Source organism: Podarcis vaucheri, assembly GCF_965113315.1.
Source record: "Podarcis vaucheri genome assembly, chromosome: 13".
NCBI lineage: Eukaryota > Metazoa > Chordata > Lepidosauria > Squamata > Lacertidae > Podarcis > Podarcis vaucheri.
Window position 1 is genome coordinate 22,427,341 of NC_138751.1, and position 12,501 is coordinate 22,439,841.

The window sequence follows — 12,501 nt, forward strand, 5'->3', positions numbered from 1 at the left end:
ACAGAATGAAATGATTGGTTCAAGGAAAAAATCCAGTTGACAATGTCCAATCCAGCTACTACCTCCCCATTCTGGTTGAAGGATATTTTGTCCCCCACACTGTTGTTAAATGAGATAACTCTAAGGAATTGATGGAGCTAAATAGAAACATAAAAGGCAAGACTTGAAAAAGGCTCCGTTTAGATCTTTCAGACGATGCTTTACATTTGAGTGGGAAAAGAATGATGCAAAATATGCCCATTCTTTATATCCCAGAGAAGACCACAAAGAGTCAAACAGGATGTCTGATTGGAATAAAGGCTATTGTGCCCTTTCTAGGTGGAAGGGAAAGGAAGGAAGATGAAAATGTTAGCACAGTAAGAACTGGGAGAGAATAACATCCAGTATACAGTGTGATGCCAAATGAAGGATTTTTAATTCAGTACCTGCCAGAGCTGTTGATTTTGAAGCTTTGGTCCTCTTTCATCCACCATTCCTCTCCGTTTGGGTATAGATGAGGACATGTCATGTAACGCATGGGCCACGGCATAGACAGCATTGTAGATGCTGTAGCTATGACCAGTCATGGATAATTCAAAATAAGTTCCCGGAAGGCTTTCCATCTTCTCCCGCCCTGTACAAATGTCTCCACTCATATTATCCACATCCACATTAGGGAACGTGCAGCCAAATGCCTGTTGCCAGAATGGCATTATAAAACTATCTCCTCTTCTGTTGGATGGGATTCTGCTTGCAACAAATTGGGGGAAACTAGGTATATTACTGGAGTGAATTTTGAAGGACAGCGTGCCATGGAATGATTCAGTTTCCCACGTTCTTTGATAGACCAATGAAGTGAACTCCACTTGTGCTGTCATTATCCATACTGTACCTTTTGGATTCTCGCTCATGTGTTCGAGTTCTGATACATATGGAAACCATCTGAAAATGGTCATGAAATATGATTCTCCATAGGCTACCACTACATTGGCTTTGCTGGCAATTATGGTATCATGAATTTTTGCTCCCATTTCTAGCATATCATTAATTTTACTGACAAAATTAAAACTGGGGACTTTTTCTAGGAAGGCAAAGCAGATACCATTCTTGGAAAACAAGGGAACTACAATATGTGCAAATCTTTCTCCGATGTCATTATTCATAACAATGCCCCCAATCCATGTCCATCTAAAATGCAGCAGCAAAGATAGAATCCCCATGTATTGTTGGCCTTCCTGAGGTGCCATCTGGTAGAAGGAAAGGCCTGGAGTTTTATCATTCATCACAGGAGCAGAACCATAAATGAGCTAAGGAAGTATTCACAACAGGGGAGAAAGACAATAATAAGAATGCCATTATCAAATGTTGGGGAAAAACCCCCAATCCACATTCAATTAATAGTTAAAACAACCATCTAAGAAAGGGAAATTTTACTGTTCCTGTGACACAGAAAGGAATCTGATATTCAGGAAATGGGAGCCAGTCTATTGTCATCTAGTGAGTTCAATGTTTTATGGATAACTGCTGTTGACTCTAATGAAAAGAAAAAGACTTGAACTCAAATACCTTTGCTAGGACACTCCATTAGAATGGAGTTAAACAATTCTTCATCTCATTCCTCAAAAATGGCTGTTTCATCAATGGGGAAAGCTATATTCTAAGGTGTTTTATGAACTTGGAAGCAAGTAGTCCCCCATCTGAAAGTAAGACAAATTTTGCACTACTCTGAAGACCCTGAAAGCCACTCACCTTTTCATGAGAAGGGAAGTCTGGTGACAGTGTGTGTGTAGGTCTGTCTGTATAAGCCCCTGTCCTACTCCACAGCCTATATTTTGATATCAAATGCAATTGGATCAGACAGCAAGAAGTATGAGGCAGTGAGAAGGTTGGTTTCATGCTCATCTCCAACATGTCCAGGTTCAAAATAAATATAGATTCCCCTCCCACACTGTAGCCAAAGGGGTGAGCACTTTTTATTGCTGGTTGAACTTTTACACATGTTTGGTTCTCAGAGTGTGGACCTTGACATGCAGATAAAAGTTAATCCTTATCTGATTAGCTGCAACATTCAGCTGCAATGAAAGTTCATGAAGAATGTCTTTCTCAGCCAGCACAAGACAGTCATAAATAAATATAAGATCTGTGCACCCATTTCTGACCCCAATCAATGAAATGAAAACAGAAAGAAAAAAATTCCAATACTCCGCAAATAACCTACCTGTGGAATCTTATAGATATCCAAGATGGTTGCAATGTAAAGGGATACTTCAGAGTCCAGTCCTCCAATGACTGCTGTCAGACTATTCTGGACACCACATGTGAAATTGGGGACAAACCTGTCTAGAGTGGATTGAAATAGCAGAGTGGCCTGATAGGTCCACTTTGCACTTAAATAGCTATCATAGATGTGGAAACCCAAAGTGACATTGGGTAAGAGCTGTGAGTTTTCATTGATTTCCTTCACCGCATACTCCAAGGCCAAGATGTGTTGGTAGTGCTTAGGCACAATGCTAGAATGAGAGATGGATTCTGTATCAGAAGGGTTTCCCTTATGTCGGTAAAAAAGAGATGAATGGAAGAAAGAAGTGGAAGAAAATGTAAAGAAGAAGAAGAAGAAAGGTAGCTTTGAAAAGTGTGACTATGTGGAGTAAAGAGAGCTTCTTTTCTTCATTGTTCTCTTTACCATCATAACATTTTCTACAGCTCAAATGAATAACCCAGAGTTCTGCAGAATATAATACTTCATTATAATCTGATTATTCTGGTGGAAGGAAGGAAGAAAGAATAGTCCTTACACAAGCTCTTCCAGTAATGCTGGAGGGGGTTCTTCAGTGAAGGTGAATGAGCTGGAGATGAAGCGAGCCTGAGAGACAATTCCACCAATGATAAGATCTCCTGGCTGATGGTACTTTTGAGGAGGAGGATGAGGACTAGGGACCCTGCATTGAACATTGCAAACTTTGCATACCACGTGAGGAAGAAATACCAGCTGCAAGAGCACTAAAATCGACTTCATTAGTATAATGGAAATATTCCTTCTAAACTCAGATTCTCTTATTTTGTTCTTCCACAGTAAAATTGGGTTTTCTGTGATGATAAGTGTCTGTTAGTTTGGTCTGCTGATAGGCCACAACCCAGGAATATCAGAGTTCAAACTATAGAATAGAAACTATAGAATGAAAAGCAGAGGTGTGTAGAAGATAGGTCAGAATCTACTAATACATGGTATTATGAGTGCAGTTCTGGTTCTGAAAAGAAATTCCAGGGCTGAGCATGTGCTCAAAGGTATCCTGTTCCCTAATCCTTAGGATATGTTGTCTCCCTGCTGCTATCTGATACCTGGCTTCACTGGTGGTTCTTGGGCTTCTATAATAAAACAAAGGAGATTTTGCAAGCCTGATATCTGCCTGCTCCTGGTGCCAAGTGTTCAAGTCTTTTCTCTGGTTCTAAATGGTAGTGGCTATGCTTATGACATTGTTCACCGTCTTATCTATTAGTTTTGCTCATGATCCCTGAAACTGTCTTGGATTTTTGAGAAGTAGCGGAGTTATAATTAGAGTTCTTTTAATAATGAGAGAAGCGGGCTATTATGGTCAAAATTGGGTATTCCTGTGGGTTTTGAGATTGCAGCAGAATTAATCACCATCATTTTGGTCATTAAATAGGAAGTTAATCACCATCTGAAATCTGGGGAATTGCTGAAGAAATCTTGTTTTTCACATCTGAACTATAGCTTTCTCTCCTTTTAAGAGAGTAGGACTTGGAATGACAGAGAACAAGAAAATGATACCAAGAAAGCTTGCCACACTTTTGTGACATTATTTTGGTTCTTCCCAAGGCAAGGCATTTCTCAAGTGTAGATTCCAGCAATAAAAGACTGGTGTGGTAGGAGAGAAGTAAGGATTATACTTGTTGATGCAGCTGAGCTTCTTGAGAATATGCCAAATAAAAGACGTTTGCTCAATAATCTTTTTGGAATTTTGAAATAATATCTTAACCCCCCCCCAATCCAACACTGTGTTATTTTTGGTTTTTGCAACCTGGGCATGACTCTGTTACAGGGAGAAAGTCCTTTACCTAACATACTGTCTAATGGAATACAGTTAACAGAGCTATCTGTCCAGGGTTATATCTTTCATTTATGGTATATACAGAAAACCCACAACTTATGCATATTAATTTGTGTTCATTTAACTTTATGTGCTTGGCATAGATAGATAGATAGATAGATAGATAGATGATAGATAGATAAATAGGTAGGTAGGTAGGTAGGTAGGTAGATAGATACATGATGATAGATAGGTGATAAATAGATGATAGATAGAGAGATAGATAGATAGATAGATAGATAGATAGATAGATAGATAGGGAGTGGGAAGGAGGTAGGTGTCCAAGAAACAACATTGTCATTTTGAGAATTTGAAATTTTGGTTTCAGTGCAATCCCTGGAATGTAACCCCCACATAAGTTATGGGCTTACTGTACAGTGGTACCTCGGGTTACAGATGCTTCAGGTTATGTGATTTTGGGTTGCGCATCGTGCCGAACCTGGAAGTACATGAATGGGTTACTTCCGGGTTTTGGCGCTTGTGCATGTGCAGAAGCACTAAATTGCACTTTGGGCATGTGCAGAAGTGCCGAATTGTGACCCACACATGCGCAGACGTGGCGCTGCGAGTTGCGAACGCTGCAGGTTGTGAACGTGCCTCCCGCACGTAGTGCTTTTCTGGTCAAGTTTGACTTTAAATTGGCCTTTATTCTGCAGCCAGGGCATTACATAAGGTAGCTGCTGAAAATAAGATTCTCACAAACTATTGTATAAAGAAACAAATTATTCATTCTTTTCTTCTTATTAGCTGTTCCTTGTTGTTCAGCTCAGGTCTCAAAATAATAATGTAGCATTTGGGGAAAAAGATGCAACCCAGCAAGCCAGCGCTGGAGGCTAAAATGGAAAAGATCTCCACAGCCAACATGTATTTTCCCTTGGTGCTCAGGTAGGTTGGAACAAAGGACAACCAAACACTGCAAAAAACCAACATGCTGAAAGTTATAAACTTGGCTTCGTTGAAACTGTCCGGCAACTTCCTGGCAAGGAATGCCACAATGAAACTGACAATGGCCAAGAAGCCCATGTAGCCAAGAACAGAGTAAAACAGAGTCACAGACCCCTCATTACATTCTAGTATAATTTCTTCAGTCATTGAGTGCCTGTCAGCATCTGGGAATGGAGGAGAGGTTGCCAGCCATATAGTACAAATGCCTACTTGAATAACAGAGCAGGAAAGAACAATGGTGTTAGTTAGCTTTTTCCCCACCCACTTCCTCATCCTGGATCCTGGCCTGGTGGCCATGAATGCAAGAACCACTGTGATGGTTTTTGCCAAGACACAAGAAATAGCCACAGAGAAGACACTTCCAAAAACTGTTTGTCTCAGGAGACACGTCACCTTCTCAGGTCGGCCAATAAACTGTAAAGCACAAAGGAAGCAGAGCAAGAGGGAGATGAGGAGAATGTAGGTGAGGTCACGGTTGTTGGCTTTGACGATGGGAGTGTCATGGTGCTTCATAAATGTTCCTAGGTTCAGAACTGTGATCAAAGCAAAGGACAGAGAAAAACAAGCTAAACTGATCCCTAATGGTTCTTCATAAGACAAGAAGGTTACAGTCTTGGGAACACAGAAATCCTGGTTTTTGTTTGGATAGTTCCCATCTGTGCATTTCTGGCAGTCGTTCATATCTGAAAAATGAAATGTAGTAAGCCAGCTGTGATCATAGAGCCCTGCTAAAGGTGACTGGAGTCCAATTATCATTAAACCTTCAACAAAAATTGACTGCATTAGTGTATTGGACACACAGCATGCTTGGTATAGCTGACCTCACAGTAGTTTTTTAAAAATAAAATATGTGCCATGAGCATACCTATGATTATTTATATAGTTGCTACAATATTAAACATGTATACAATATTGCAAATAATGATTGTACAACTGAGCAAGAATAATCTGTTGTGAATTACTGGTAACAATGAGTATTCAGATCTTGCAAGCATAACATATGCTGCCTGAGCAGCCTACGCACATGTAGGTGGACAAAACAGTCGCATAAAGCATATTGTTGCTGCAATTTTCTGTCATTGCATCAGTTGCAAAGATGACACCCTTCTCTTTTCTCAGTGTCAGCGGTGCTAGGTGCTACTACTTCTGAGGGTGCCCTACTTGATGTCCAAGGGAAAGTAGCTTTGTTTCTAGACTCAACCCAGTGCTTGATTTAGGGATCACAGAGGAGTTTTATTTAATCTGCATTATGGAGTGAACCTGTGCATTCCATCCCTCCCAAAGCAGTGTGCAGAAATGGATTATTCTGCATCTATGCAAACTGATGTGCACATGGGCAAGAGGTGGTCCAAAGATGGTCTTCTTTATTAACAGTTTACAGTAGGGACCAGAGGAGAAATGACCACTGGGGGGAGTGCAGAGAGAAGAAAGACCATGGTGCATCTGTAGCAACAAAACCGGACTCCTTCATCTGCCCCACTTGCAGTAAACCATATCTCTCCCGTATCAGTTTCTACAGCAACAGCAGGCACTGCAGCTCTTCAATGGTTTGATCTCAGCTCTGAAGGTGCACCTTTGTTGCCATCAACAACAGTTGCTGATTAAACCACCAAGAAAAACCCACGCTCCATGGGTTGCTCTATATCAGGGGTCAGCAACCTTTTTGAGCCATGGGCCGGTCCACCATCCCTCAGACCATGTGGTGGGCTGGACTATATTTTTTTGGGGGAAATGAACAAATTCCTATGCCCCACAAATAACCCAGAGATGCATTTTAAATAAAAGCACACATTCTACTCATGTAAAAACACGCTGATTCCCAGACCATCCATGGGCCAGATTGAGAAGGCAATTGGGCTGCACCCGGCCCATGGGCCTTACGTTGCCTACCCCTGCTCTATGTCATAATATGCATAGTATATGCACATATTTCATTTCAAACTGAATTGACCCCCCCATTGGCTGTTCAAGTGCCACTAGAATCAGAAACCGCCCACCCTGGCTACTGTTTGATAAAGTATGTGGACATGTATGTGGAAACCATCTGCTCTTATGTGGCCATATCACCTTTAATTCTGTTATCATAAAGAATGATGTCCACCATATATAGCAAAACTTACGTCCCAAAGTGCAGAAGAGTATCAACCTCACACCATGGTTTTTTTAAAAAAAGCAGTTCTGTATACCTATTCCTCTGGATTATATTTGGTCTACTTGGTAAACCAGGAGAATATATTTTTTACCCTTCTGCTCTGAAATCTTCCCTTCTGGACATGGGATGCAATCGTAGCAGCAGAATGGCTCCCCCTCCTTCACCTTCTTGCTGGACCCAGGGTGGCAACTCTCAGTACATATGGAAAGAGGCTGCGTCTAATCCAAATATGAAAGAGGAGAACAATGTTCAGAATGAAGAGCTTGGAATCCTTAAATTTCCAGGAGTTTTCCAAATGCTTCCAAAGTGACAAGACTATTCAGTAATATATGAATGGGCTCAAAGCTACCACCATTTTCTTTTTCTACAAACAATTAATACGGTACAGCGTTATTCTTTTATTTATACCTACACAGACAACATATTGTAAAAATTGAATAGGTTTCTATAAATTTGGTCTCAATTTTGAGACCAAAACAATAGTATGGTTTCACTATTGTTGCCATCTTTTTAAAAAGAATAATTCAGAGTTGGAATATCTTTTTTCTTCCATTTCTTTTTACAAGATGACAGTGATTTTGTTCACTGCCATTTCCCTCCAAATTGACTCTTGTTTTAATGCATATACTGGGCATAGTATTTTCAACAAAAAAACAACATCTTATTGAAAATATTTGTAACATGGTGACAACAATCCTATTTTTCTCTGTTAAATCTCCAAATTATGAACTCCCTTCCCCCCTAATTAATGAAATGTGATACCTGATTTCTCCTAAGAAATCTATTAGTTTTATTACAGAAGCCAGAGGGAAGATACCTGGACTTAATTTATTTTTATACTTATCCCATATTTTTAAGAATTGTGACAGTGTCACATTCTGCTTCAGAGTTTCTCCCCTCTATTTACCCCTTAGCAAATATTTCCAATGTAATAAAAACAATAAAAACAATCTATTGCAAGGGAATAGGAGAGTGGAATGCAGAAAACAGAGGTGAAACCACAGAATATATATAGGGTGGGAAAATGGTATATTGAACATCATTCCAGAGATTATAATTAAATTGCCAGTTTTCACAATTATTATTGGAATGAGTCCTTCAAGAGGATCTGATTAGTTTCTTTTAAATTACTTCTAAAGGGGAAATCTGGACTATTATTTCATTATCTGCTTCTCTCAGCAAGTGTAGATGGAGCAGCAGGTACCACCCCTTTCCACAAGGAAATATTCAATCTGGACCCACCGAATCAACTCTCCCTCACTTGATTTCACCAGCCATGATGGGAAGGGTTTGAGAGGGCATGTAAAAAAAAGGTAAAGGACCCCTGACAATTCAGTCCAGTCACGAATGACTCTGGGTTTGCGGTGCTCATCTCGCTTTACTGGCCGAGGGAGCCGGCATTTGTCTGCAGACTGTTTTTCTGGGTCATGTGGCCAGCATGACTAAGCCACTTCTGGCACAACGGAACACCGAAACCAGAGCAGCGCACGGAAATGCCGTGTACCTTACCACCGTATTGGTACCTATTTATCTACTTGCACTTTGACGTGCTTTCAAACTGCTAGGTTGGCAGCAGCAGGGACTGAGCAATGGGCGCTCACCCCGTCACGGGGAGTCAAACTGTTAACCTTCCAATTGGCAAGCCCAAGGCTCAGTGGTTTAGACCACAGCACCACCCGTGTCCCCTTGAGAGGGCATGTAGGCAGACACATTTCTGCAAGCACCCTCTTCACATAATTAGGCCATATAAGCCGCAAATTGTGCTCTGGGCTGAACACTGCCCAAAGAAATTAAATGTACAGGTTAGAAGTGAATGTTCACTCAACATTTAAATACTTCCTTGTCTGCTAAAAATTGTACCATACCTGGTTAAACCAGTTGTGCCATGTTATGCCATCATCTCTGATAGCGAATGCTTGGTCAGCAATGCTCCCAACTTTCACAAGATGAAAGGACTGGTTTGAGTGCAGAATCCAGTTGACAATATCCAATCCAGCTACTACCTCTCCATTCTCATTAAAGAATACTTTGTCCCCCACACTGTTGTTAAATGAAACATCTCTGAGAACGCGATGGAGCTAAATTGAAAGAGAAAAGGTAAGACTTTAGAAAGGGCTGCATTGGGGTCTTTCAGTTTAAGGTTCAATGGCAGCAGCAAAACAACTTTGTATATTTGTGTGGCAAAAGGGTTATGGAAGACATGCTCATTCTTGATGACAAAGAGATTGCATGAAGGACTTGTACATGAATCTGCAAAAATTAGTACAATGCACATATAGTAAATTAACAAACCACAAACATTAAAACAGAATAGCAGAATGACATAGGGACTATTCTATTCTGTCAATGTGGAAGGAAAAAGAAAATGTTAGCACAGTAAGAATTGGGAGAGAAAAACATCCAATATACAGTGTGATGCCAAATGAAGGATTTTGAATCCAGTACCTGCCAGAGCTGTTGATTTTGAAGCTTTGGTCCTCTTTCATCCACCATTCCTCTCCGTTTGGGTACAGATGAGGACATATCATGTAAAGCATGGGCCACAGCATAGACAGCATTGTAGATGCTGTAGCTGTGACCAGTCATGGATAATTCAAAATAAGTTCCCGGAAGGCTTTCCATCTTCTCCTGCCCTGTACAAATGTCTCCACTCACATTATCCACAACCACATTAGGGAACGTGCAGCCAAATGTTTGTTGCCAGAATGGCATTATAAAACTATCTCCTCTTCTGTTGGATGGGATTCTGCTTCCAACAAATTGCAGAAAACTAGGTATATTACTGGAGTGAATTTTGAAAGACAGAGCTCCATGGAATGATTCAGTTTCCCATGTTCTTTGATAGACCAATGAAGTGAACTCCACTTGTGCTGTCGTTATCCATACTGTACCTTTTGGATGCTCACTCATGTGTTCGAGTTGTGATACATATGGAAACCATCTGAAAATGGTCATGGAATATGATTCCCCATAGGCTACCACTACATTGGCTTTGCTGTCAGTTATGGTATCATGAATTTTTGCTACCATTTCTAGCATATCATTAATTTTACTGACAAAATTAAAACTGGGGATTTTTTCTAGGAAAGCAAAGCAGATACCATTCTTGGAAAACAGGGGAACTACAATATGTGCAAATCTTTCTCCAATGTCATTATTCATAACAATGCCCCCAATCCACGTCCATCTAAAATGCAGCAGCAAAGAGAGAATCCCCATGTACTGTTGGCCTTCCGGAGGTGCCATCTGGTAGAAGGAAAGGCCTGGGGTCTTATCATTCATCACAGGAGCAGAACCATAAATGAGCTAAGGAAGTATTCACAACAGGGGAGAAAGACAATAATAAGAATGCCGTTTTCAAATGTTGGGGAAAACCCCCCAATCCACATTCAATTAATAGTTAGAACAACCATCTAAGAAAGGGAAATTTTATTGTTCCTGTGACACAGAAAGGAATCTGATATTCAGGAAATGGGAGCCAGTCTATTGTCATCTAGTGAGTTCAATGCTTTATGGATAACTGCTGCTGACTCTAATGAAAAGAAATAGACTTGAACTCAAATATCTTTGCTAGGACACTCCATTGGAATGGAGTTAAACAATTCTTCATCTTATCTACCTCAAAAATGACTGCTTTATCAATGGGGAAAGCTATATTCTAAGGTGTTTTATGAACTTGGAAGCAAGTACTCTCGCATCTGAAAGTCAGACAAATTTTGCACTAACCTGAAGACCCTGAAAGCCACTCACCTATTCATGAGAAGGGAAGTCTGGTGAACATGTGTGTGTAGGTCTGTCTGTATAAGCCCCTGTCCTACTCCACAGCCTCTATTTTGATATCAAATGCAATTGGCTCAGAGAGCAAGACGTATGAGGCAGTGAGAAGGTTGGTTTCATGCCCATCTCCAACATGTCAAGGTTCATAATAAATATAGATTCCCCTCAAACACTGTAGCCAAAGGGGTGAGCACTTTTTATTTTTGGTTTAACTTTTACACATGTTCAGTTTGGCTCTCAGAGTGTGGACCTTGACATGCAGATAAAAGTTAATCCTTATCTGATTAGCTGCAACATTCAGCTGCAATGAAAGTTCATGAAGAATGTCTTTCTCAGCCAGCACAAGACAGTCATAAATAAATATAAGATCTGTGCACCCATTTCTGACCCCAATCAATGAAATGAAAACAGAAAGAAAAAAATTCCAATACTCCGCAAATAACCTACCTGTGGAATCTTATAGATATCCAAGATGGTTGCAATGTAAAGGGATACTTCAGAGTCCAGTCCCCCAATGACTGCTGTCAGACTATTCTGGACGCCACATCTGAAATTGGGGACAAACCTGTCTAGAGTGGATTGAAATAGCAGAGTGGCCTGAAAGGTCCACTTTGCACTTAAATAGCTGTCATAGATGTGGAAACCCAAGGTGACATTGGGTAAGAGCTGTGAGTTTTCATTGATTTCCTTCACCGCATACTCCAAGGCCAAGATGTGTTGGTAGTTCTTAGGCACAATGCTAGAATGAAAGATGGATTCTGTATCAGAAGGGTTTCCCTTATGTCGGTAAAAAAGAGATGAATGGAAGAAAGAAGTGGAATAAAATGTAAAGAAGAAGAAGTAAGGTAGCTTTGAAAAGTGTGATTATGTGGAGTAAAGAGAGCTTCTTTTCTTCAATGTTCTTAATAATGATGATAATAATAATAATAATAATAATAATAATAATAATAATAATAATTTATTTGTATCCCGCCCTCCCCAGCCGAAGCCGAAATGTTACCATTGTAACATTTACTACAGCTCAAATGAATAATCCAGAGTTCTGCAAATCCAATACTTCATTATAATCTGATTATTCTGGTGGAAGAAAGGAAGAAAGAAAATTCCTTACACAAGCTCTTCCAGTAATGCTGGAGGGGGTTCTTCAGTGAAGGTGAATGAGCTGGAGATGAAGCGAGCCTGAGAGACAATTCCACCAATGATAAAATCTCCTGGCTGATGGTACTTTTGAGGCGGAGGATGAGGACTATGGACCCTGCATTGAACATTGCAAACTTTGCATACCACGTGAGGAAGAAATACCAGCTGCAAGACCACTAAAATCGACTTCATGAGTACAATGGAAATATTCCTTCTATACCCAGATTCTCTTATTTTGTTCTTCCACAGTAAAATTGGGGTTTCTGTGATGATAAGTGTCTGCTAGTTTGGTCTGCTGATAGGCCAGAAGCCAGGAATACCAGAGTTCAAACTGTAGAATAGAAACTATAGAATGAAATGTAGAGGTGTGCAGAAGATCGGTCAGAATCTACGAATACA

General features: G+C 40.3%; 1 protein-coding gene across 1 annotated transcript; it reads right to left on the reverse strand.

Moving 5' to 3' along the window:
- Window positions 1-4,814: 4,814 nt before the first annotated feature.
- On the reverse strand, window positions 4,815-12,294 carry LOC309516517 (vomeronasal type-2 receptor 26-like; the record flags this gene model as incomplete). The annotated part of the gene is made up of 6 exons (XM_082195280.1): window positions 4,815-5,716; window positions 7,277-7,403; window positions 9,051-9,263; window positions 9,631-10,491; window positions 11,410-11,509; window positions 12,074-12,294. 6 exons carry the CDS (start codon window positions 12,292-12,294, stop codon window positions 4,815-4,817), a joined length of 2,424 nt encoding a protein of 807 aa, XP_082051406.1.
- Window positions 12,295-12,501: the final 207 nt, after the last annotated feature.